This window comes from Bos taurus, chromosome 11 (assembly GCF_002263795.3).
Source record: "Bos taurus isolate L1 Dominette 01449 registration number 42190680 breed Hereford chromosome 11, ARS-UCD2.0, whole genome shotgun sequence".
Classification (NCBI taxonomy): Eukaryota; Metazoa; Chordata; class Mammalia; order Artiodactyla; family Bovidae; genus Bos; species Bos taurus.
In genome coordinates, this window is record NC_037338.1 from 72,358,859 (window position 1) to 72,385,146 (window position 26,288).

A 26,288-nucleotide genomic window follows, 5' to 3' on the forward strand; every position below is an offset into this window, starting at 1 on the left:
ACATCTCTTGATTTGTTAGGAAATCTAGAGAAGTGGAGTTGGGCAGAAAGGACCTGGATGCCAGGGACCTATTTTGGGCACCGAGGAAATTGGTCTCCAGGAGAAATTTAGAGCACCAACAAAGTCATCATCACAAGGCTCTGGGAAGCCTCTGCCCCAGCTCCACACATGTCCTGATCTCTGGCTCCCTGAGGCAGGCTAGTCTCAGATATGCCCACCTGTCCTCTACCTTTTTCTCCTTCTTCTTCTCTGTCCCAGGCATGATTTGTCTTTTGGGAGCCCAACATATGCACTGGGTTTGGATTTTAAAAAGCTCTTTTATTGACTGATATTCCTTAGCCCTTCTCCCAGTCAGGAGAGAGAAGTTTGAGGAGTTCCTAGGTTCTGACCCTGCGAAGATGGGGAATGGTGTGATGAGGATACCAGACAGACAGTGCGATGAAGCACACATGGGGAAAGGGCCTGGACACATTCAGTCTTCACCCTATCACATTTTCATGCCCCTACTTTAAGCGCAAAACATATAGTGATCAGCTTGTACAACATGAGACCAGAAGGATGGAAGCCGGCAGGCACTTCTGTGCTGTTCGGTCAACCCACAGGCCCCATGCTCATGGATGCTGTGCTAGCAGCTGCAGTCCAGGGAGAACTGAAAGGCGGGACAACGGCCTCTAAGCCTCAAACGCACTTATGCTCTTCCTGAGTTGTCTCATGGTGGTACGGGATGAGGCTGGCAATGCCAAGGGCACGGGCACCAGAAGAAGATGAGACCAGCTCCCAGAAAGATTAACTCGCTGGGGAATGAGGCTGAACGAAGAGTTCTTGGCACACAGAGTTGCAACAAAGGCGGGTCACCTGACACAGCAGCTCCAGGACAGGATCCATCCTGCTTGGTGTTCAGGATCCAGAAGGAAGTCTCATAAGTGGCTGACACTCCCGCTGACACTGGCTCAAGTTCCAAGGAAGGCACAGGAAAAACAATGTTCAGGAAGACTGTCACCCCTGCCTAAGACCTCACAAGGGTTGGGTAGGCGGGCTGCTCTCTAACAGGTTAAAATTGGGACTAGAGCTAAAAGGAAGAACAGCTGGGTGACCCTGTACGGCCAGGGTCAGTGACAGCATCAAGGACAAAGATGGGGTCCTCACTGGGATGGAGGCCATCAGTGCTTGTGAAGACGGGAGTCTTACACGCAGAAGGGGCAAATCAGGGTCAATGTCAGGACAGGGCTACTTGCTCCTCTCTTCTCCGAGTCCAGTGGCCTGGGCAGCAGAAGTCACCCTCACTGGCTCAGCATCTAAGGGCAGAAGAAGATGGCATCTTATTAACTAGAACGAATGATCATGCAGAATTTAAAGCAAACCCCCTACAGGGAAGGATACAATACCTGTAGTCCACACTATAAAGACATAACTTTCCATTAAAGACTCAGCTGAATTGTTTTTAGTGTGTATTTTTTCCTTACCCTTTAGTTATTGCCGCATTTCAGTTTTCATACCTCACTCTTCATCTTTTACTAATTATCATCACTAGAACCATCTTCCCCTCTTCTAAAATGTTCTCTGTGTCCTATGATGGATTGAAAAACACATATGTAGACATCTGGTAACAATTTTTTGGTCTGTTGTGTAGTTGCTAAGTTATGTCTGACTCTTTTGCGACCCCATGGACTGTAGCCCACCAGGTTCCTCTGCCCTTGAGATTTCCCAGGCAAGAATACTGTAGTGGGTTGCCATTTCCTTCTCCAGGGGATCTTCCTGACCCAGGGATCAACCTGAGTCTCCTGCCTTAGCAGGCAGATTCTTTACCACTGAGCCACCTGGGAAGCCCATTTTTTAGTCCACTGGTGAGAAAAGGGTTACCTTGCAGTTATGTATTCCTGTCACTAGATGGCACTGGTGTGAATTTCAGTCAACCCACACCTCAGTGGATCATCTCAGACACTACCTTTCTTGAGTAAATGCAAAGAACTGCATTCTCTAACTTGTCTTCAACTACTGCCTTTTCTAGGCACAGTCTCCCACCCCATTCCCTACCTTAATGCTCACTCCATCCATTAAGCTTAACAGTCATGGAAAGCGAACATTACATTTAAACTGTCAGTTTTGGGCATAAGCTCCTCAGAAACCAAGCGTACCCTCTTCTCTTTGTTCACTTGGCCCCAATACTGACTTGAGAGTTGGGGGTTCACAGTTGAGAGTTCAGGGTTTCACCCACAACCCTAATTCAGCTCTCACCCCAGTCCCTACCTGTGGTTCTCACCTGACCTGGGAGGCTGATGCTGGACATTTGACGCATTTTTTTTGTTAGCCATTTCCTCAGGTGGTGGCTTAAGTGCTCCACAGCAAAAGCAGCAGCAGCAGCAACAACAGCAACAGGTGAGTAGAGCACACAGGAGGACAAGTGTCTACAAGGTGGGAAAGAATGGCTTCAATCCAGCAGTTACTGTGTATTTCCATTCAAGCTCCACCCAGCCTCAATTCTTCCAGCACCCAGTATGAGACAATAGAAGCATTTGTTCTAGGAGAGGAGAATCAGCCATCCTAAGAGTGGAGGGTTGCCCCTCCTTCCTTATTTTTAAGGGACCAGAAAGAACTGTGTACCTTGAACCAACAACTATTCATTGTAAAATAGTATGTGACGCCTTCTTCGCCAAAGTGATCGTATATATATATCCCCAATGAGCCATGCCGGTCATAAATTTTCCGCTTCTTAGGGTCACTCAGTACGGCGTGGGCTGTGTTGATCTCCTTGAAGATTTCTGCTGCTTGAGCGTCCCCTGGATTCTTGTCTGGATGATACTTCAAGGCCAGTCTCCTAGCCAGGCAATACCCAAAAGAAGGGTGGGCAGAGGATGGGAGTGGTAGGGGTGAGAGGGTTATGATGAATGACAGGGATAAGTCTCTAGAGGGTGAAGAAAGAATGCATGAGAGGATGGAGGCAAGAAGCCCACATCTGCATTCCTCCACACGGAAGAGGATGATGGCCCCATCTGGCCCCAAAGTGGAGGTCTGGGTATTTAAAAATTGGGTCAGGGGACTTTCCTGGTGATCCAGTGGTTAAGAATCTGCTTTCCAATGCAGAGGACGTGGGTTTGATCCCTGGTCAGGGAACTTAGATCCCACTTAGGCAACTAAGCCAGTGCCTTCTAGAGCCTGCATGCCACAATGAAAGATCCTACATACCACAACAGAGACCTGATGCAGCCAAATAAATATTAAAAAAAAAAAAGGGGTGAGAAAGCAAGGTACGAGGAGAAGGGTTTAAAGGGAAGAATTGCGAGATTTAATAAGGGGCTGAGGTCTGAACCTGTAGGCCTTCTTGACATCTTCAGGTGAGGCACCCTTCTTAAGCTCCAGCACTGCATAGAGGGTTGACCCAGACTTGGACAACTGGCGGGCGGCCTCGTCCACATGAGCCATGATCTGGGTGGGAGGAAGGGAAGCGTTTGTGAGAACTTCCCGGGTGGGGGCCACAGAGAAGTGAACTTCCAGTGACAGGAAACTCATCACCTTCAGGGGCGAGGCAGGAAAGGGGCTACCATGGGACAAATATCAGACAATGGTGAGTGGCACCTGTGACTAGCAGGAAAGCACAGGTGACAAGACATTTGAATTCAAATTTTACAGAGGAAACGTCTTCTCCTCAGCTTCCCCAGCGCCCACCAGATCCACAGAGCTCAGACACCCCACATTCTACAGAGGCAAAGAGGAGGTCTAAACCCTGCAAAAAGATCCATTTTGTCCAGAGCTACAAGGACTGTACAGAAGGAGCCCTGAGCCTGTCCAAGTCCTTGTTGGGTCTGAAAGCCCAACAGGATCCCAGTCTCAGAACAGGCTGGGTGGGGAATCCTGGCGGTCCACAATCTCCAAGGGAAGAACAAGTCAGACCAAACTGTGAGCTGCCTAAGAGAAGCCAGGCGTCTAGAAACCAGGCCGGAAGGCAGTGCCTGCACCTAGGCCAGACACTTTCTCCCTCCTAGCCTGCCCTCTCAAACCATCTCACCCTTGTCTCTCAGGGAGAACAGGGAGATGACTCAAGGATGACGGAAGAAGTGAAAACCGGAGCTGTTGGGGCTGACCAGAGAGGGAGCAGGGAGCCGCACCCCAGGGAGTGGGAGACAGCCTGGGAGGCCGTGGTCTGGGAGAACCAAGGCAACAGCTCAGAAGGGAGTGCTCTGGTTCCTCAGGTCCCCTCTGGCTCTGTGTGGACCCCTCATCCGGCCTGGCATCTACCTCATAGTCGCTCTATTCAGCCGGGAGGCCTCACGCGATCTCCATGAAGGTGTGAAACTTAACACGGCAGCGGTCCAGTGGCCAACCGAGCCTGCGCACTGCGTCAACACTACAGGTCACTTTTTGGCGCTGCCGGTAGGTCTTGGTTGGGGCTGGGGTGGGACTTATTTTGCTCACAGGAAGCCTGAGCGTAGGGATCTGCCTGTGCCCGTGGCCAAAGGCTGTGGGGTGTCAGTTTCTGCCCCAGCCGCGGGTGCAGCCTCCAGGGGCGTCCCTTCTCCCGTGGGAGGGGGAATCATTCATCCTGATCGGGGACCTGACCCATCGACTCAATTAAGGAAAGATAACAGGGCTTGCAGACCGTGGCTGTATGCGTTGTATGGTTGCTTCCAACCTTTCTCAAGATGTGTATTACCTTCCTAGTCTTCTTTCACAGAATTTAGAGGTCGCCACTTGGTCTTTTTTCTTTTCCTGTCCACGGGAAACTCCTACACATGCTTTAAGATCTACATCAAATGTCAGTATTCCTAAGAAACTTTCCTTCATTCCCTCAATTGTTCCCACCTTCCTCTATAAAAGCATTTATCCTATCGTATTGTAATTTATCTTGCATCTTCCTTTAAAATGATGTCTTGAACATTTCCAAAAGTCCTGCCTGTTCTTCAGAAACCCTTTAAATACTATTACATAAGGAAGATGTACCATAATATAATCACATAATCCAGATGGGATAATTGTTTCTAATCATATTAATAGTATAATGACCTTATGAAAATTATCTTTAATCTTTAAGAAAATCTTTTTTTTTCTTTAGTGTAGATTTCTGGAAGTGGAATTATTGGGTCAAAGCGAATTTGTTTTGAGGCTTTTGATCCGTATCACTAACTTTCTTTCTAGAAAGTTACCAAAAGTACCAATTTACCTCAACTAAGTTGCATGCCACTTGCAGGGCATGAGGGCACCTATGGGTGGTTGGCCTCACTTCCTGTAATCTCCGCCAGGCTTGCATGAAGCTTACTACTTCATGATGTTGGTTTTCATAACTAAGGAACACCAGTGGTACCTGTAATGTGTAACTGAAAGAACTTTATTGTTTCAATACTATCTCTGTCACCTGTCTTTTGGCTTTTATTATCTCTTCCCTTTATTACTGTTACTTATGCACATTTACCTCCTCTTCTACAGATATTAATCCAGTGGTCATTGTGCTGGTTGCACATGGATTCAGTTGCACGCCAAAGATGTGAGACATCTGAGCAAACTAAGAGCCCATGTTCAACATGCACAAGGAACACTGGATTAATCTATTTCTGTAGATCTGTGATCAGTGTAGGCATGGGGATGAAAACCTTTGGAATCACGCACCAGTTCATAGGTTCTGGGTTAGATGAGTTTAGAGGTTAGTCACCCAAAGTAAAGGAGCTAAAATTGACAATTTTTTTTTTTTATATAGTATATTGCTTCAATATATTGTTCTATTTTATTACTGTTGTAATTTTTTTTAATTAAAAAAATTTTAACACCAAAAACATTTTGTATTGGGGTATAGCTGACTAACAATGTTGTGGTAGTTTCAGGAGAACAACAGAGGGACTCAGCCATACATGTACATGTATCCATTCTCTCCCAAGTCCCCCTCCCATCCAGGCTGGCACATAACATTGATAAAGTTGGCAATTTTTTGATGGTTTGTTCTCTAACTAACCTCCAGCTTTTTGTCACCATCATGGGATGACAGAACTAGTGGAACAGCCCAAGTCGTTTCTTCACCAGCACTTGGGAAGAGAGCAGAAGGCACTGGAAGTCCACTGTACTTACTCGAACTCCTGTCAGTCTACAGGCCCAGTGTGGTCTGGCCCCTGCCTCTCCCTCCAGCTCCATGAGTACCACTGTCTTGCTTGCCCAGGTCTCTGCCGCACCACTTTTCTGTCAGTTCTTTGAAGACACTGTGTTCCTTCCCCCTCCTCTGCGTGGAGAACTCCTCCCCAGGCTACATGCATGGCTGAGTTTAGAAGGCTGAGAGTCCTTCTAAATTGAGTTCCACTTCTCTCTCCCCATATCAAAACACCCTCACCATCATTTGTGAATATATATTTATTTGTATGTTGATTTCAGGTCTGCCTTCGCCAGTAGACAGTGAACTCCACGAGGGCAGGACCTTGTCCGTTTGTTCACCATTGTGTCCCCAACACCTGGAACCATGCCTGCTCATAGTAAGTGAATTAATGATTTGCTGAATGAGCAATAGCAGAGGGAGCCCTCTGCTGGTCCAATGGAGGTCCAGAGTTTGGGCCATAGCAAGAAATCCCTGGGACAGAAACGGTTAGCTGGAGAACTGGACAGGACTCAGAGTCAGCCTTTCCTCACACAGCCTGAGACAAGAAGACAGACACATGAGGGGTAAAGAGACTGAAGCATTAGGAGAGAGTAATGGCAATTCTGGGCTCCTTGTTTCTCATTTGTCTTAGTTTTCCTCCAGTTCTTAACGTAGTTTCTGGAATATTGTAGATGCTCAGTAAATGTTGGTTAAATTGAATGAACAAACACACTTGTGTACCTTTTCAAAGCACTTTTACCTTATTGTCTCCTTTGATCCTCATAGCCCTGGGAGGTGGTGTGATCACATCCCTGCTTTATAGAAGTGAGCCTGAGAAAGAGGACAAATTATGTTCGGAGAAGGGTTAGTAAACACTTTCACATCTTGTCAGAGGCTCCAGAATGTTATTACTTCTTATCACTGCCCTCTGACATTCTAATTAATTCTAATCATAGTTTGTGGCTCTTGAAATAGCCATTATCTTTAAGCCCTCTGCTCTCAAGGAGATGATATGGCAGCCAGCAGGCTGCAGAGATGGGAACAGAGCAGTCAGACTGGCCTGGCACTCTCTGGCCTGGGGCCCTCCCCTAGAAACAGAGCCCTTCCGACTCTCTTTTCTATGTACGGGGTCTCTTCTAACACCCAGCACAGAACTAGGAAGAACACTCAAGCCAGGAGTCTGAAGCCCTAGGTCTTCGTTTTGGCTCTGGCTCTAAAAGGCTGTGTGATCTTGGACAAGTCACTTAATCTCTGAGTCTCTTCCCACTTCTGTGAAGTCCTGGGCTGTTCCACAGGGTTGAGATCAAGACTAAGTTAAATTTAAGTTAAATTTGGTTGTAAAAAGTAATGGAAACAATTTAAATAACCGCTAAAGGATGATGATGGACTCAAATTTTTTCTGAAATCATTTGCCCTCCCACCATATCTTGAGTCAATGATCTTAGAAATTTACTACCTCATAGAGCCATGTGGTCTTTCCTGGGGAAAACCAAGAAGCATCCCTTATTTACCCACAAACAACTGAAGTTTTAGTCATATAGCTGGAATATACACATTCAGACAGCACACATTGGCATATTTATACCCAAAATATCACACTCTCGAACATATGTGGTGGGAGAGAGAGATTGTAATTTGTCATACCCAATTCCCAGGTTCTAGAATTGTACAGATTTTGAGCTGGAAGGGACCTCAGAGACTTAACTCTTAACCAATGCCTAGATTTTTTAATAAAAGTGTGGCCCAGAGAGGATTAACCTGTACAAGGTCAATCTGTGAGTTCTAGACCTGTCTTCTGACTCCAAGTTCAGTTCATATACCACGTTGGCTCCTTATACACACCAGCTCCCTCCCCACTTTAAAATCTAGGTGTAGAAACGGACTAAAGTTGTAGTTGATATTCACTTGCTTTCATGATGATGTTAAAGCAGGTGATGTCCTGCTTTCGCTCCCCCCAGTTGAAGGCACATGTACTACATGTGGCTGAAAACACCTTTGGCCCAGTTTGTTTGCTGGTCCTCCCCAGGGCCATCGCCCATCCTCCCAACATCTCATGGTGGGAGGTGGAGGGCTTCCAACTGGAGAAGCTGCTTTATACCCCTGTCCTCTCTGCCCTGCAGCCTCAGGCTCTGCAGACATAAGGGCCGGCTAACAGGGCACATGGACAAAGGAGCCTGGTGGGCTACAGTCCACGGGGTCGCAAAGAGTTGGATGACTGAGAGACTAACACTTTCACACTAACAGGGCACACCTGCCTTACCTGTAAAATGGAGATAATAGTCTGCCTCTTTGGGTTGTTAGGAAGATTAAACATTTAATTTGAACAATGCTTGGCACGTGGTAAGTGCTATGTCATCGTTGTCATCATCATCACTGCGGTACTTTCTCTCCTGTCTCCTCCCAATTTTGTAAAGAGAGAAGTTGCTTTTCATTCTGTCTCTAGGAATAAGGGGTAAATCAAGATCCTCCCTCTAAGAAGATTTGGAAATTGCCATTGGGATCCTTCCATTCCCTTTCTACATCCTTTCTCAGCCTCTCAGAACTCTATTTTCTCATTCCTCTACCCATTGCCCTCTGGCTATCCAAAATATCCCCCACAGTGCCACAGTGTTCCCCAAGCAGTCAAAACTCCAAAATTACCCCTCTCATTTTCTCTCCTTTAAATGTTTCTAATAAAAACGATCACCTCCCTAAAATGATCTCATCCCTAAGGGTTAGGTGGGAAGCAATTTGATTAAAACCCTGTAATTCAGCTTACAGTGAGAGCAACTATTAGAACCTCATCCCCTTAATTCTTATTAACACAAAAGGAATAACCGGCAGAGTTTCAGGCAGTGTGACTGAATGAAGTGAAAAATATCAGGCTATGTTTTGGGAGGTGACTTTGGGCCTTAAATCACTTCTTTCTGTTCAACTCTACCAATTTCATGTCTTTTCAACTCTGGGGCTCTGTGTTGTTCTGAGTCTCCTCCTCCATCTCCAATAAGTTTCCTGTCCTCTTTGCTGGCTCCTCTCCCTTCCTTCATCTCCTGATTGTGGGTATTCTGTATGGTTCGGTCCTTAAGCTCCTGCTTCTGCACTTTCCTCTCTACTTCAGAGATGCAGTCTGTGGGTGTGGCTTCAGCTGGCACTGCTTCGTTTTAGCTCACCTTAGAGCCATCCACACACAAGTCTTCCATTGCCTCAAAACCACACTCTGCAATCTGAGCTCATGACCTTGTCCCCACACTGGTTGTTCCTCTTGCTTTCTCCATTTGCAGTAATGTTACGACTCTTTCCAACAATGCTGCTCAAAACCCAAACATCAGTGGGCTGTGGACCATTATTTCCCCCAGATTCGGGCCAAAAATTCTTACTCGTTTCTTTTTTTTGTTTGTTTTAAAATTTTTATTTATTTATTTTTGGCTGTGCTGGGTCTTCATCCCTGTGTGGGCCTTTCTCTAGTTACAGTAAGCAGGGCTACTCTCTAGTTGCAGTGTGAGGGCTTCTCGTTGCAGAGGCTTCTCTTGCTGTAGAGCCCCGGCTCTGGGGCCCTTGAGCTTCAGTAGCTGTGGTATAGGGGCTCAGGAGTTGTGGCTTCCAGGCTCTAGAGCACAGGCTCAGTAGCTGTGGCCCACAGGCTTAGTTGCTCTGCAGCATGTTGAATCTTCCCAAACTACGAACCAAACCCATGTCTCCTGCATTGGCAGGTGGATTCTTTATCATTGAGCCATCCGGGGAGCCCAGTTCTTAATCATTTCTTTTTTCAAAATTGCTCTAGTTTTTTTCTTCTTCTCAGCTTCCACAATGCTGAAGCACCTCAGTTAGAGGGTTTCCATGTCACACTAACTGCTGTCCTAGCCTCCTAACTGCTCTTGCTACTGCCAGTCTCATGGTGTATACTGCTACCAGATCTTTGTAAAGCAGTGCCTCCATCATTACTACTCCTTTGCTCGTAGCCTACAGGGTGCAAAACAACCCTTTAAATATGACAATGGGAACTTCCCTGGTGGTCCAGTCACTAGGACCCTGAGCTCCCAATGCAGAGGCCTGATCAGGGAACTGGATCCTACCTGCCACAACTAAAAGATCCTGCATGCCCCAATGAAGATTCTTTGTACTGCAACTAAGACCTAGTGCAGCCAAATAAATAAATACAGAAGTCTATAAATTATGGCAATGAACGCTTCGATTTGCTACCAAGTTGCCCATCCAAATGCATTGCGTGCTATTGCCCTAAACCTTCTGTAACCATCAGTCTTTTTTCCCTCCCTGTTCTTTCTATCCTCTATACCGTTGCCCTCACACCAGTTCCTCTCATGAACTGTCCTTTTAATTAGTCAGTTCACTTACTCAACAAATACCTATTTAGCATTGCTCTATGCCTAGTACCTTAGATACAATGATAATCAGTTCTCATAGATTATGGCTTATTATGGAAGACAGACATTCATTAATATCTTCAACAAATATTTATTAGGTGCTATCAGGTGCCAGATACTCTTCTAGGTACCGGGGATATAGCAGCATACAAAACGGACAAAAATTTCTGACATCATGTAGCTTAAATTCTGGTGAGAGGAGATAGACAGTAAACAAGTAAAATATTCAGTATGTTGGGTGGTAATCATCACTATAGAGAAACATAAAGCAGGGGATGGAGATGGAAAATTTTTGAGGGAAGAATACAATTTTTAAAAAGAAAAACAGAGAAGGCCTGTAAAAGTGATATTCAAGTTAGGACCTGAAGCAGGTCCTCCGGTGAGTTGTGAAGACATCTGGCAGAGTGTACCTGGTGTGCTGTAGGACCCACATGCACAAAGGCCAGGGTGGCTGGGGATTGAGATGGGAGTAGTATGAAATGAGATCAGAGGAGTTGGACTGCATAGGGCTTTGTGGGCCAGTGGAAGCCCTTTGGCTGATACTGAGTGAGATGGAGAGTGAGGAAACAGGTCTAGTTGCCTAGCCTGGATTGAGGCTAGATGACAGGGCAACAAAAGCAGAAAAAGGAAGACAACTAGAAGGCTACTGCAATAATCAAGAAGGCAGACAAAGGTGGTTTGGACAAGGATGGGAACAGGATTTGCTGACAGATTGGATGTGGAGTATAAATAGAGAAGTCAAGGATGATTCTAAGGTTTCTGGTCTGTGCAAGTGGAAGGATGGAGTTCCCATGTTCTGCCCCAGGAGGACTGCTAGAAGGGAATGTTTGGGATGGGTTGATGATCAGGAGCTTGGTTTTAGATGAATCTTGAGACGCTTTTAGACATTAAAGAGGAGAAGTCAAATTGATCTGGGTATATGAGATCAGAGTTCAAGTGAGAGAGATCTGGGAATCGTCATGTAAGATGCCACTTATTTTTTAAAGTTTTTTCTTAATAGAAAGTTTCAAACACATATAAAAACAGAGTAGTCCAATGATCGATCCTCCATGTACCTATACCCCAGCTTCAACAATCATTTCTTGCTGTTTCCAGGTAGTCTTTAGAACCTGTAGACTGGATGATATCTCCATGGGACTGAGTGTAGAAAGGTAAGAGAAGAGGGTGACCAAGTCCTGGACTATTCCAGCATTAAAAGGTTGGGAAGATGAGGAGGAACCAGCAAAGACTGAAAATAAGCAGTCAATGACATAAGAGGAAAACTAGATTATGGCATCCTGAAAGCCAAGTGAAGAAATAAATAATCCCTGAATAATAATTTAATTATGGTATGATAAGTGCTAAGGAAGAAAAAGAAGTGTGCAATGAGAATGTATAACCTGCACTAGCCTGGTTTGGGGGAATCAGGGAAGGCTTCTTTGAGGAGGTGACGTTTAAGCTGCAGCCTTCCTTCTTCCTCTATGTCTCCAACTAAATCCTGCTTCCTCCTTCCTGCTTCCACTCTGACAATCAGGTCTTCCTTTCTGGGATGGCTTTACGGGGGATTGTGTATCAAGCTGGGGACACAGTGGTGAGAAAGACAACACCTGTCTTCAGGCAGCTCCTGCTCTAGTGAAGAGACAGAAAAACAAATGATTTTGTTATCGTGTGGTGAGTGGTCCCAGCACCTAAGCACTGTGGGACCTTGAGATCACCAGGGAAGAGCAGGTAACCCACCTGGGACAGGGGATGGCGGGATCAGGAAAGGCTTTCTGGGGGTAACACTTCTGTATGTACCCTTCAGCCTGACATGGCCCTTTCACACATTAACCCTTGTCCACAGGCTTGGACTCCAAATCTTGCCCAAGATCTCTGGCTCAGCCTACATGCTGACCTCAGCACTGGGCCTTGCTCCCCTTTTCTCCCAATGTGAACTGGTCCGGCCCCCTGAAGCCCCCTTTTGAGCTGCTCTGTCACTGTGTGCTCTGGAAGCTGGCACTGACCTGTTCTTTTGAGAACCTCCAGGGCTCCCTGCCTCATCTCCTTTGGGACTAAGAATAGCCTAAGGACACACCTTAGGGAAAATTAGTATCTGAGGAAGAAGAGCATCAAGAGTGGGTACATCAGTAACCCAAAACTGCAGAAGAGAAATCAAGTCAAAGCTAGGAGGGGAGAAAACACGTCCATCTTTTTCACCAGGAATCCCCAGGTGGGAGAGCAAGGTGCATGGCAGGAAATTACTGTTCAGTGAAGGTTGAATGAAGTGTTCCATACAGGGCACCAGCCCTAAGCTGTCCTAACTCCTGCACAGTCTTCCCATCTCCTGTCCAGGTGCAGAATGTCTTCCTCAGACCTGGCATTCAAGAGGACACTTTGCAAAGATTTTCACAGGGCCACTTGATGGTTTCTTGAGAAACAGGTGCAAGCTGTCTTTTTCAAAGCCAAGCTTATCTTGCATAAATTTCCAAGCAAAAGAAACTGTTGGTATTCTCCCAACCCGTTGCACTCAGCTTCCCCAGGCAGTATGTTCTAAGGCCAGGGAGCTGAGGGGAAGGACAGCCCAGTGATCCATCTGCTCCAACGCCCCTTTCCCTTCCAGCCTTCTCGCTCCCTGCCGGGTGGCCGGTGAGCACATGCCAGCGTCTGCGCCCCCTCCCGGGCACCCGGGGCTGCTGTCCCTGAGCCTAGCAGGGGCTGCCCAGGAAAGGAAATCCCGGAGGAAGCCATTGTTGTTATCACATTCCCCTGTTGTCGTCATTGGCTGAGGCGTGCCTAGCGGCCCCTGTCCCGCACAGGCTCCCGCGGTGTCTGCCCATTTTCCAGCTCGCTGGAGCCGGCCGCTCCGGGCGAGGCTACCGCATCCGAGCCCTGGAGGGAGCGGTGGCCCCCGCGTCTCTGCTCCAAGGCTCTCAGAGTTGGCCAAGTCCCAGGCCCGGTGCGGAGCTTCAAAAACAAACAAACAAACAACAACAACAACAAAACCCCGACGGTGCCAGGCGAGACTTGCCCGGGGACCTGAGCTAGGACGTGATCTGCACCCTGATTATGACACAGACGAACAAGGTGACCTTGGCAGGTGGCTTCCCCTCTCGCCGATTCAGTTTGCCTCCCCATAACTCACAGAGGAAGCTGAGGCCCCATGCTTCTCGGAGAGATTGAGGGAAGAAAGCCACCCCACCCTCGCTCCCTTGACGCGCGTGGACTGTGGGCTGGGTCTCGCGCGGAGAGCTGGGGAGAGGCGAGCGCGTGGAGGAGAGGCTGGCGCGGGCCCCGCGCAGGGCGTGGGTGGAGGCGCGGCGCCCAGGGCGCGCGCAGACCCTTTAGTGCTTCCGTTCCTCACCGCTCCCCAGAGCTGTACAATCCCTCAGCGCTCGCCGCCCGCAAACCTTGGCACGAGCTGCACTCTCCCCCGCCAGAACAGCCAGCCCGCCGCCCAGTTTGCCTAATCCGTTCAAGCCTCACCTCCTCCGCGAAGCTCTCCCGGGTTAACCCCATCACTTCCAACCACTCAGTCTGGCATGTACTCCAGTTTTTTTTGTTGTTGTTGTTTTAGGAAGCGCACACGCAGTCTCATTGTCTGGAAAAACAATATTGGGATTAGATGTCTATCATCAGAACCCTAAATTCATTCTGACAGGTGTTCACAAGTCCGGTGTATTCCGAAGGGTGCGTCTGATGGGTTTCTTGCCTGGGCTAACTAACCACTCCTACCCTCCACCTTCCGCATCCATGCTCACTCTTTCCCCCACTCCGACGAACCCTCCTCTTCAGAGAATGTCACAGCTTGGAGTGCACAATCCAGCACCATCCCCTTTTCATTCCACACTGGCGGCAGGTGTGAGGGGCAGGGAACAGTGTGCATTTGAAGTTTTAACTCCCAGCTCAGCCACCGACTTCGCTGTAAGCCACTCCTTACCCTGGCCTTTAGTTTAAATGAGGCAAAATGAGGTAATGCTTGGGAAGGTGCTATAGCTTTGAAAGTAAGGAATACACCTGCTGGCAAGCTGAGCGCTGCCTCCATGAACGTGGGGCTTGTGACCACTGAGAGGTGGCGCGCTCTTCCCTCCGGCTACCCCAGCCTCTAAGGGACAGAACTGCGGCCAGTCTCTGTCCAGTCGCCAGTGCGGCGCCCTGACCCGAGAGGGAGGGAGGATGGGGTTCCAGTCCCGGTCCTTTATTCATTGGTCGCATGACTTTGGACACCTCTTCCTCTGGGGCTCAGTTTACTCATCTGAAAAAATAGGGATAATAATTGATTGAAGGAGAGTTGGAAACTTTTTGTCACCCCATGTCTCTGTATAAAAATAATCATGAGCGGTACAGCGTTTGGCAGCCGACTTTGCTTGTGAATTCCGACCTCACATGCTTCACAGAGGGGTTTCTGGCCAGAGTCCCTGGAGTTCTCCCTGATTTGTCATACTGCTCACCCCACGTCCTTTTTCTGGTTCTCTCCTCCACACCTGTTTCTGCCTCAGTGTGTGGGGAGCTGGGGCCACGAGGTGACGGGTAGTGGAGAGGGGTTGAGATGCCCTGGGGTGGACCTGCACAAGTCGGTGTTCCTTGGGAGAAGATTGGTTGGGAGGTCCCCAAACTTGAAAGTGAAAGTCGCTCAGTCGTGTCTGACTCTTTGTGACCCCATGGACTGTAGCCTACCTGACTGCTCTGTCCATGGGATTCTCCAGGCAAGAATACTGGAGTGAGTAGCTGTACCCTCCTCCAGGGGAATCTTCCCAACCAAGGGGTCGAACCCAGGTCTCCCGCATTACAGGCAGATTCTTTAGTATCTGAGCCATCAGGGAAGCCCCCCAAGCTTGAGGAGCTCCGCTTAGGGCTGGTGGACGGGGCCACGGGCGGGACTAGTCAGCCTAGGGGCGGGGCTATGGAGATTAGCATTCTCTAGAACAGGGTCGGGGCTTAGAGAGCTCCCACCTCCTCACCTGGCTCTGGCGCCGGGAATAGAGCCACGTCTATGGGGACAGGGCCCCGGAGGCGGGGCTTAGGCGTGGAGGGGAGAGGCTGGGGAGCCTAGAGGCGGGGCTTGGGGAGCTCTCCCCACGCGGGGCGGGGCTCCGGCAGCCGCGGGAGCCGCAGTTCGGACTCCCAGCGCCACAGCCGCCGCAGTTGCCTTCACTCTGGTGGCCCCGCGGCCCTGCGGGGAGTCTGGGGGTCGGCCCGTCGTTCAGACTTGGCGCGGGGCCCGCCACGCCTCTCCCTCCCTCGGTGGGGCCTAGACGGTCGGGGGCCGCGGAGAAATGGAGCCGTCTCCCACTACGGGGGGCTCGGAGACCACTCGCCTGGTGGGCCCCCGAGACCGCGGCGGCGCTGGTGGCGGCCTGCGTTTGAAGAGGTAGGACGGATCTGGGTCGGCCCTCGGCTGAGGAGGGGCGCTACCCTTCTGCTTTCCTTCTATTTCGTTGTCTCTCTCGGCCGGCTGGCCTTCCCAGCGCACCGCGACCCCCTTGGCTTCGTGGCGGCCGGGCTCTGCCTCTCTGGCCGCGCAGACGCCCCCAGCTCGCACAGCCAGCCCCGGCCCCTACAGGCGGACACCCCGCTCTGGCTCCTCTCGGCCACCCTCCTCCCGGTCCCGAGAAACTGCTCCCGGGCCCGTCCCCCCAAGCCCCTCGACCTTTCCCGCGAGCGACTGCCCCTCCGTCGGGCCGGAATCCGCTCCAGGAACCCCGATGTACCCATTGCTCCGGGAGCCCCTCGGAGTCCCATCTGCAGGCCCCCGGCCCTACCCTCCGAGTGCCCGGGTTCGGGGAGCAGCCTCCAGCTGTGGACACCCAGGCCGAAGATGGGCCCGGGCTCCGCAGCGGGTCTTGTCGGCTCCTGGAGTGGCGGGCGGCCGCGGGGAAGCGAGGGGGCGGTAAGGAAGGAGCAGGTGCGGTCTGGGCGGCGGGGGTATTCCCGGCTCCGCACAGACGGGGCCGGGGGCGGCGAGGTGTGAAATGAGGCGCGCCGAGCAGTCGGGACAGCGGGCCGGGGGCGGCCGGAGAACCGCCTCCGCGTCCCGCCGGCTTCGTCCGCCTTGTCCCTCCTAGCGGCCGCGCTGGTCCCTCCCTGGTCACCTCCGCCGGCCTTTTTGTCTGTTGGCCCACCGTCCGTTTATCTCGGGAATTTGACAGAGTCTCCGGCTTTTTCTTTTTCCTCATCTCTCCTTTTCCCTCCCAACCCCTGTCCCTTTGTCTCTGATGCGGTGCCTCTGTGTATTTCTCGCTCCTTCTCTGGGTGGAGGCCGTAAACCTGGATGGGTGGGCGAGTGGATGAGCAGAAGGGAGGGAAGACCCCCCTCTGAATCCCTCCCACGGAGGACCACAGTTGTGGGGGCTCCAGCCGTGGCCCTAGCATGTCTTCACATCCCTTTTGACTCTGCTTCAAGACAGTCTCCCCTCTCTACCTGTCCCCTCTACCCCACTCAATATTATTTGTTGTTAGTCCGGGGTTTCAGAGGGCCAGGGAGAGAGAATTGTCTTTCTTTCTCTCTAAACAGCAGGTAGCCCCACTACACCCACACACCAACAATGAGGCTTCTTTAGTGCCCAATTAATGCCAAACAAAAGGGAGCAGCCTGTTGATGGCTGACTACCTTGATGCCTGGCTGCACTGTGTCTTCCCCAGGCCAGGAAGGGCATCTTGCCCACTGCCCCAAAGCCACTTACCCTCTGTTTGTTCTTCAGACCCGGATCTCTGACTCCTAGTTTCGCCTCATTCTCATATGACCATTAGTCACCAAATCCTGCAGTATTTTCTGAAAGAGGTTCTTCCCTACCTGCCTGCCCCTCCTCTAAAATTCTGCGCAGGGAGCCTCTGGCCTGGTCTGCTCTGGACCACTCCATCTCCTCTCCTCTCTTCCTCCCAGACTAGTGCATCAGCAAGGTCATTCATCTCACGGCTCAGGAACGATCAAATCAATCAGCGCATCTCCCTTTACGTTCCTTTGAGCCCATCACTTTCTTCCTCAGTCCTTCCCTTGATTCCTCACACTTACGCTCCAAGCTGCATATCTTGTCATTGTCATTCCACATGTCTGGAGCCCCTTTGTTTACCTCTGTGAGGTTCTCCTTATTCCCATTAGAGTTGGTCACTCCTTCCCCTGTGATGAAGTCCTTTGTTCATAACCCTTCCAGCCCCAGCTTCTCCTTGCATAGTAAGTCATTTGTGACACATGTCTCCCACCAGCCTGAGCTTCAGTACATGTACACTGCTACACTGCGCGGTATATCTTGTTGAAGAATGAGGACAGATTTCAAAGCCACCCTCATCTCCTGTCTCCTCTGGAAACACACCTGTATCCTACCCATCTAGATTCTAAGTCTTAGAAGGGGATTCCAAGAAGTTAATCTACCTGCCAGTTTTCCCTAGAAGCACCAAATGTGCCCTCTCCTCCCTCCCACCTAAATTCACCCATTGGCAGAGCTTTCCTCAACCAGAAGACCCCCAGGCACCCCTCCCCACTTTACTACTGGGATTGCCTTTCTATCATCTGGAGCCTTCATCTTCTCTCAAGGTTTTTCTTGTCACACCTCCATAGAATTCCCAGGACTGTACTTTTCTACTTAGGTCCTTTATGCTGTGGAAGGTTCTATTCTCCCCGCCCACCCCCACCCCCACCCCCCCGCTGCCACTGCCACCCCTCAGACTTTAGGTTGGGTGGTATCAGGGTCGAGAATTAGGGCAGAGTGGACTGAAAATTCAGTCAGTCTGAGCTCAGCCTCTCGCATCCCCAGGTGATGCTAGAGGTGAGGCCCCCCAGACCCATTCACTGGTCTAGGGAGGCTTACGGTCCTGTGCAGTTAAGGCGGCCTCTGCTGGATGCTTATGGTCCCACTGGTCCCACTAACGCATGACAGACTCCCAACCCAGCGCTCTTGCTGCTGCCACCCCAGCCACAGCAGTCTGCACTGTCTCCTCCCCATGACAACCCAGCTCTGGAATCTGGCCAGTAATTCTCCGTGCCAAGAACTTCAGACTTTTTGGGTCCCCACATTCTACTCCTCTCTTAAAGGGCCACATTCAGCTGCATGTCTAGAGAGGGAAGTGGAAGGACCGGGAATGGAGGCACCCGGAGGTAGGTCCAGGAAGGAGGCAGGTCTGAGCCCCACCCAGCACTTTCACACCACTTCCCCATCGTACTGCCTTCACCGGCACATGCACCTCCTCTTTATCAAAAGCCTCTCTATCTGCCCAGGCCCTTCTCAGGGGCCTCCTTCAGTTTCCTTGGGCCTTCGGGTCCTTCGGACCTTCCCTGGTGTCTTCATTAGAGTCAGTGTATCCCTCTATCTGAACCCTGATAGCACTTTGTTTTCGCTGCTCTAAGGCAATGCTGCTGCTGCTGCTGCTAAGTCGCTTCAGTCGTGTCCGACTCTATTCGACCCCATAGACGGCAGCCCACCAGGCTCCCCCATCCCTGGGATTCTCCAGGCAATAACACTGGAGTGGGTTGCCATTTCCTTCTCCAATGCATGAAAGTGAAAAGTGAAAGTGAAGTTGCTCAATTGTGTCCAACTCTGAGCGACCCCATGGACTGCAGCCCACCAGGCTCCTCCGTCCATGGGATTCTCCAGGCAAGAGTACTGGAGTGGGGTGCCATTGCCTTCTCCAGCTCTAAGGCAATAGCTACCTTCTAAAACATCTCACAGTACTTAGGTAGACATTTGTCTTGTTCACCAAAGGCTCCAAGAGATTAGAAAGGATACTCAGTTCATTTGTATTCCTTGTGATGCCTGTCATAATGACTTGATTTGGTTGGAGTCGAATCTCAGCTCGACCACTAACTAGCTGTGTCGCCTCCATAAGTCCCCTCCCTCTCTGAGCCTTGTCCGTCTAATTCCTTAGTAAGCGGTAGACTAGCTCATCTCTAAGGTGCTTTCCTTTGTGTTGTGAGACTCTGCGGCTCTGTATATGAAAGGAAAAGGGAGGCTGCGATCTGAGTCGTCCGTTCAGCCCCCATCTCTCCTGTGGCCCTCTGTGTACAAGGCTCCTGGTTTTGACCAGGACTGGGAAAAGGAGAGAGAGATGGGACATCTGCTGAAGCTAATCTAGGGGACCCAGGACCTGGGAGTGAGGAAGGAGCAGGCGAGCCCTTGAGCCAGGCCCCAGATTGAACTGTGTTGCCTGCCTCAGTCTCTTCACAGAGGCTCCTGAGCCCCTCCCCGAGGAGCCCAAACCTGTGGAGATGTCCTTCCACCACTGCCACCGGGACCCCCTGCCTCAGCCGGGTCTCACCCCGGAGAGGATGCAGGCGCAGAGGCAGCTGTGCACCGCCTGTGCTGTGTGCTGCGTCTTCATGGCCGGGGAGGTGGTTGGTAAGTTAGAGAGCAGCTCCTCCAACTCCATCCGCAGGATGCCTGCCTAAGTTCCTGGGTGGAGATGCAGACAAGATGGGGTTGGCTGGGACGGGGGAGCCGGGTGTCCAGGACTCGGGAAGTAGGAGAGGGTGAGGGACAGGCAGTACCAGGGGGACTCAGGACTGGCTTATCAGTACAAACTGGTCCTTTAAAAGCCCTATTGCTTATTAAAACATGTTATTGTTGGGACTTCCCTGGTGGTCCAGTAGCTAAGACTCCACGCTCCCAGTGCAGGGGGCCTGGGTTCAATCCCTGTCAGGGAACCAGAGCCCACATGTTGCAGCTAAAGATCCCACATGCCACATCAAAGATGGAAGATCCTGCGTGCTGCCATTAAGACCTGGTGCAGCTGAATGTTTTAAAAGAAACTGTTATTGTAGAAAAACTAGAAAACGCGAATGAGTGAAAAGAAGATGTGTGATCCCATCACCAGAGAAAAACCACCATTCACATTTTGGTATATGTCCCCCCCAATCTCTTTTCCATGCCTCCACACGCACAGCATGATATTTGCTTAATGGAACCAGATGATACGTCACTTCACCCTTGCAGGTGGGTACTTGGCGCACAGCCTGGCCATTATGACTGACGCGGCCCACCTGTTGGCGGACGTGGGCAGCATGATGGGCAGCCTCTTCTCCCTCTGGCTCTCTACCCGTCCAGCCACCCGCACCATGACCTTTGGCTGGCACCGCTCAGGTAAGGTGCCTGCATGGCCTGAGAACCCTTCGACCTGGCCAGAAGGTACCTCTCAGGGTCCTGGGCCGCTCTCTAACAGCTTGTCTCCCCCTGCAGAGACTCTGGGGGCTCTGGCCTCTGTGGTCTCCCTCTGGATGGTCACTGGCATCCTCCTGTACCTGGCCTTCATCCGTCTGCTGCACAGCGACTACCACATCGAGGGGGGTGCCATGCTGCTGACCGCCAGCATTGCGGTCTGTGCCAATCTGCTGTACGTTCCAGTATGGAGCAGGCACCATGTCGGAGTGGGGGTGAGGGGTCCTCCTGCAGGCTTGGAGAGCAGACTATTCACCCAGCAGACCCGCAGCACATGCACACAGTTCTTGCCTTGCTGCCCTGGGGATGTCTGAGAGGGGGTTGGGGGGGAGACCTAAAATTCAGGGTCAACAGACCTTGGTTAAAGGCCTGCTGGGTACTGGCCCCTCTGCTGGGGACCATCATCAATGTTGTCCATTTAAAGCACACAACCACCCCTACGAGGTAGGTAGTGTCACCCCTGACATTCAGTTAATGAGAGATGGTCGAGTGGTTAGGATTCCAGCTCTCATGGATGAGAGCCTGGGGTTTGATCCCTGTTCGGGGTGCTGAGATTCTGCAAACTACCCGGTGTGGCCAAAACAAATAACGAGAGGTGACAAGGGGCCTTGCCTGCCCAGGACATGTAGCAATTTCAGTAGCAGGGCCAAGATCTGAATCTACATCTCTAGTACCAAGTATTCCTCCCCCCAGGTGGCTCTGTTTGTCTCTCTTGGACAGCATTGCTTTCTTCTGAGGACTGGGAAAATAGGGAGAAAACAGGTAGAGAAAGGGCTCCTGGGAGGTGAGAGGAGGGGGCATGGAAGTGGGTGGAGGATGCTGGGAGCAGGCCACCTGGGCTAAGCTGCTCTGCTTCCCCCTCAGAATGGCTTTTGTGCTGCACCAGGCTGGGCCCCCCCACAGCCATGGGTCTAGAGGGGCAGAGTATGCACCGCTGGAGGAGGGGTCCGGGGAGCCCTTGCCTCTGGGGAACACCAGCGTCCGGGCGGCCTTTGTGCACGTGCTGGGAGACCTCCTGCAGAGCCTTGGGGTGCTGATTGCCTCCATCCTCATCTACTTCAAGGTACCATGTGTGCAAGCCTGCCCAGTCTTGCCCTCGCCTCTCTACATCCCAGCCCTGCCTTCCCTGGGTCCCCATCCCCACCCTACTCCACCTCCCAGCTCCATAGGACCCCTGGCCCAGGGTTATGGTCCCTTTCCCCTCTCAGGTCCTGTTTGTCCAGGGTGCCCCTAGATCTTCCCCTGAAAGGTTCCCAGTTCCCAGGCTCTTAGGGCTTTCTTTCTGTGCAGCCTCAGTACAAAGCAGCTGACCCCATCAGCACCTTCCTCTTCTCCATCTGTGCCCTTGGATCCACAGCTCCCACCCTGCGAGATGTTCTCCGTGTCCTCATGGAAGGTGAGTCCGATGATGCCGCTTTCCTACATCCCCCACACCGGGCCCTCCCTGACCCCACTCCAGTACTAGGCACCCCTCTTTCCTCTGAAGAGTGTGTGGAGAGAAGGCTTATTGCTGGAAGGAGGATTCAGGGATGGGGTGAACTGTGGGGATCAGGGTGAGTGGTACAGGATGGGGGAGGTGGGGTCCTGACCTCTGGGCAGGAGCAGCTTTGGCAGTAAGACGTGGTGGGTGCTACTTGCAGGGACCCCCCGAAGTGTGAGCTTTGAACCCGTTCGGGACACCTTGTTGTCGGTGCCGGGAGTCCGGGCAATCCATGAGCTGCACCTGTGGTCCCTGACGTTCACGCACTACGTCGCCTCCGCACACCTGGCCATTGGTGAGTCCACGCTAGCCCCAGCCAGTTACTTCCCAGAAACATTTGTCCTTTCCCCTCCCACCCTCCAAACACAGGAAGCTGGTCTGAATTACTGGGACTGTTCCCATCTCTCTGGCTTTCTCGACCTCTAGCTCTGTTTTTGTATCTCTCTCTCTCTCATGCATGTTGGCGCCCTAGACAAGGTGTTCCGGGGAAAGTTTCACCCTCTTTAAAGTAGTACAGGGCACCAGTAATCCTTTAAAAGATCACTGGTACCCACAGGTCTAAGTGGTGGGGCACAGAGAGGTAAATTGTGGCTTCTCACTCCATGTAACTTTTAAAAATGATGATTATGAAGACTGTATGGCAACTAGGAAAAATGTTTATGGTATAATGCTAAGAGAGAAAGCTGAATATAAAATTATAGCCACATTATGATTCAACTATTTAAAATATATAGGGTGACTCACAAGCTGACAAAGGATTTTTGAGTTTCTTCCAGATGCAAGAAGCAATCAGAGACTTGCAATTTGGATGCCAAAAATATTATACTCTGTAGGATATTTGATGGTAACTCTAGAGGGACAATGGGAACAGAATATTTGACATCTGGATCGTTGTGAAAAATCGGGTGGTATGGCTGCTGAAATACACAGCTGTACACAGACACCCAAAGAGAAGAAGCGAATAGCAAAATAAGAACAGTTTAGCGTGTTAGGCTAGTCAGTTAGGGATGAGTCTCCCCAAGCTTTTCGTTGAACAGTTGTACACTGTTCGTACAACAGAGAGAGAAAATAAAGCTCCCATTCAATCCTGGCTTTCATGCCATGCAAAACCCCTGGGTTCCCCTTCACCCATCCTTATCTGGACCCTGGCCTGGCTCCCCACTCCCCAGGGAGCTCGCTGTTTCTTATCACTCCCCCGCAGACTCCACGGCCGACCCCGAAGCTGTCCTAGCTGAAGCTACATCCCGGCTCCACTCCCGGTTTGGATTCTCCAGCTGTACCCTGCAGGTCGAGCAATACCAGCCTGAGATGGCCCAGTGCCTGCGCTGCCAGGAGCCCCCCCAAGCCTGAGCCCCGGCCCCAGCCATACCCCACTGCCAGGCCCAGGCTCTGCCCTGGACTCTCCTGCTTCCCTGCTCACGGAGAAGAGACAGAGCTTGGCCCGCACCCTTCCCCTCTCCCCTGCTTCCACCTACCACCTGCCCCCCCAGCCCCAGTGGGCAAGACCAAAGTGTGTGTGTCAGGGAGTAGGCCAGAGTCAGGCTGAGCAGGGAAATCAGTGCAGTGGTGGTGGGGGTGGGTAGAAGTCCTATGGTTCCCACTCCCCATGGTCTGGGGAATCCCCAGTGTCCTTTCTGTGCAGTTCATTTGTCTTCGTGGCAGCCTGGCTGGCTGGGGGCAACTGCCTGTCTGTGTGCTGTCCATGTGCCTATGCCTGGGGGAGGTCAGCAGGGGCCCCCTCCCCATGTGGCCCTCGCTCTGTCTATGCAGGAGCCCCAAAGCCCGCACTTTGTCCGTGTGTTCTAGCCCTGTGGTTCTGTGTCTGTGTGTGTTTCTTGGTGCTGTGGCCTGTGTGTCTCTGTGCCTTGCGTGGCTGTGCTGTGATCTTTATGAGTCTGCACCATCCGTGTGTCTGTGTGGGATTCTGTCTGTCCATCCTTCTGTTGGTGCTGTGCCCTCGGCTGTCCCAGAGAGAGGGAGACTCCGCCGAAGCTCCGCCAATAAACTTGTGTCAACTGCACCTCTCAGCCCTGTGCCGACTCCTCGGGAGGGGGACGTAGAATCTGTCATCTGGGAACTGAGGGAATCCCTCGTCCAGAGTGACCTTGCACAGCCCCCCGCCCCCTTCCCAGCCCCTCCACCCTCAAAGATCTGTTGCAATGCCGTGTAGGCCAAAACCCCCCAGTCTCTTTACTACCTTCCCTTACTTGGCAGCATGGAATCTGGGTCCTTGACACAGGGGGACACCCACACATTCTGAGCTTGGTTGTAGGAGAAAGCCAGATGGCGAGGGCCAGGAGATCCCAGAGAGTCATTCTGACAGGGGAGGCTGGCGGGCCAGAAGCTGTGGCCATGTCGGGGAGTGATTGGACCACAGTGCTGACCTGGCTGTGTGCTCAAGCTGTGGGAGGTGCTGGGGAGCAGCCCCCAGTCCTGGCTGCCCTAACTCTGACTCCCAGCAACCAACTCGAGTCCAGGTTTAAGCTGGGGACCCCAAGGACCTCATTCATCACTACCCTTCCTTTGCCTTAAGAATCACGTATTTTGAAAGATTTGACCTTAAAAGTCAGTCTCATTAAGGGATTGTTCATTTTCTCTTTAAAAAAAAAAAAAAATCAAACTCTATACTTTGATTTTGATCTAGAGCAAGAGTCCACTAGCCTTCCCATCCTAGGTTGATATAAATTCCAACCTGCAGCTGAGACCTGGAGCAATTTCATTAGCCCATGTATATTTCTCAAAGGCTTCTCCCCCACAATGGAAATATCTTTATTATTAAGTTATCTTGATTTTTCACAATCAGGAAAGCAATCCACGTTTGCTTTAAAAACCTATCAAAAGAGGGACTTCCCTGACGGTCCAGTGGTTAGGACTCTGCACGTCCACTGCAGGTGCACCGGTTCCATCCCTGGCTGGGGAACTAAGATCCCACAATCCATGTGACCCAGTCCAAAATCAAAACCTATCAGAGGAAAATGTATACAGTGAATGCTTCCCATAAAATCTTACTCCCAGGGAGAATGGAGTCTGGAGTTTGGAGTCTGCTCACATTTTCTCATCTTCTACAAGAACATAAAAGGATTACTTTACAGTGAGAACATGTAACCTGCTTCTGTGATTCAGCTGTCCATCTGGGTGCATCTTTCCAAGTCAGTACACAGAGATTTCATCACTCATTTTAAGGTGTGGCCTTTGGACCCATTGAAGATAGGCCTCTTCACTCTGCTCTCCAGCTGCGGGCTTTGGACCAGCCTGGGTGAATTGTTCACTGCTGGCCGGCTAGCCTGAGTCGAGCATGGGAGGATGGGCTGGCAGTCCATCACACTTGGCGCCAAGGCTGCCCCAGCTGCAGTCTATGCTTTGCTAGTTCCTGATACTTTCTCATTTTACGACTCATTGACTATAGGCCCCAAGTGACAGGATGGGGGTGGGGAAGAGGGAGGAAATGAAGAGCGGAGGAAATGAGGACTAGATTTTTACACTAGGAACAGCCTTAAACAGCAGCCCTGCCCTATATGTACCAGGCTGAGTCCCCTTGCAGGGGAGGGGACAGACCTCACACAGAAAGCAATCCATCTCAGCCCCCCACCCATCCACTCCTGCAAAACAGAGGAAGAGAAAACGGAGGCTCAGAGAGGGAATGGGACTTAGAAAGGTCACCCAGCAAGTGACTGGGGCAGGTGCAGAGCCTGGGCTCTCGCTCGCTCCCATCCAGGCCCTTGGAAGCTCTCACCCAGTTGAGTTTCTCAGGAAAACTCTTGCCCACTCCCTCCCAGCAACCTGCTGCTGCTAGTTCGCCCATCCTGGCACTCTGCGCTCAGACCCCTTGGTTCTGCCTCCGCCTTCTGCTCATACTCTGGTCACTGGTAACCCCGCTGCATTCCAGCTTTCCTAATTACTGAAAGAGGGGTGACGTGACGTTGTGGGTGTGAGTGTGCCTGGTATAGAGAGGGCATGGAGGAAAAGATTATCTTTTGTGTGGAATCTGAGAATCAGGGGGAGGATTTCAGGGCAAAGGGTGACCTGGCACCCTGACAGCGGAGACAGGAGCCCGCATTTATTGAGCTTATCCTTGGTGCCAGGCACTGCAAGGCAGAAAGTGTGATCTGTGCTTTATAGATGGAGAAACTGAGGCTGACCCTGCCCATGCAGCTAGTCACTGTCAGAGTGACTGTGCTGGCTGCACTAAGTGCCCAGCCCTTTTCCACACCACCCTGCCTTTCCACCCCCCTCCTCCAGGCATTGCTCTGTCGGGGACAGGGAAGGACAGACAATCAGGAGCATTTGCCCATTTGTAG

At 51.2% G+C, this 26,288-nt stretch overlaps 2 protein-coding genes across 9 annotated transcripts; one reads left to right on the plus strand and one right to left on the minus strand.

Moving 5' to 3' along the window:
- Nucleotides 1-297: 297 nt before the first annotated feature.
- On the minus strand, nt 298-18,023 carry DNAJC5G (DnaJ heat shock protein family (Hsp40) member C5 gamma). Of its 6 annotated transcripts, none has more exons than XR_009496306.1 (8): nt 17,049-18,023; nt 13,852-13,966; nt 6,810-6,880; nt 3,308-3,423; nt 2,602-2,815; nt 2,266-2,405; nt 1,497-1,567; nt 298-1,295 (listed from the first exon to the last, which is right to left on the minus strand). XR_009496306.1 is itself a non-coding variant. In XM_059891512.1 (8 exons), exons 3-7 carry the CDS (start codon nt 6,831-6,833, stop codon nt 1,515-1,517), a joined length of 552 nt encoding a protein of 183 aa, XP_059747495.1. In that variant the 5' UTR covers nt 6,834-6,880; nt 13,852-13,966; nt 17,049-18,023; the 3' UTR covers nt 298-1,295; nt 1,497-1,514.
- Nucleotides 12,825-24,017, plus strand: SLC30A3 (solute carrier family 30 member 3). Of its 3 annotated transcripts, none has more exons than XM_024998518.2 (8): nt 12,825-13,452; nt 19,513-19,694; nt 20,289-20,435; nt 20,532-20,685; nt 21,375-21,573; nt 21,801-21,906; nt 22,151-22,285; nt 23,192-24,010. In XM_024998518.2, exons 2-8 carry the CDS (start codon nt 19,565-19,567, stop codon nt 23,338-23,340), a joined length of 1,020 nt encoding a protein of 339 aa, XP_024854286.1. In that variant the 5' UTR covers nt 12,825-13,452; nt 19,513-19,564; the 3' UTR covers nt 23,341-24,010. The 3 variants fall into 3 exon arrangements, with proteins under 3 accessions (XP_024854286.1, NP_001070311.1, XP_024854285.1); NM_001076843.1 differs by lacking the exon at nt 12,825-13,452 and adding an exon at nt 15,508-15,736 and having other exon boundaries at nt 23,192-24,017; XM_024998517.2 differs by lacking the exon at nt 12,825-13,452 and adding an exon at nt 18,317-18,457.
- The last annotated feature ends 2,271 nt before the right edge of the window (nt 24,018-26,288 follow it).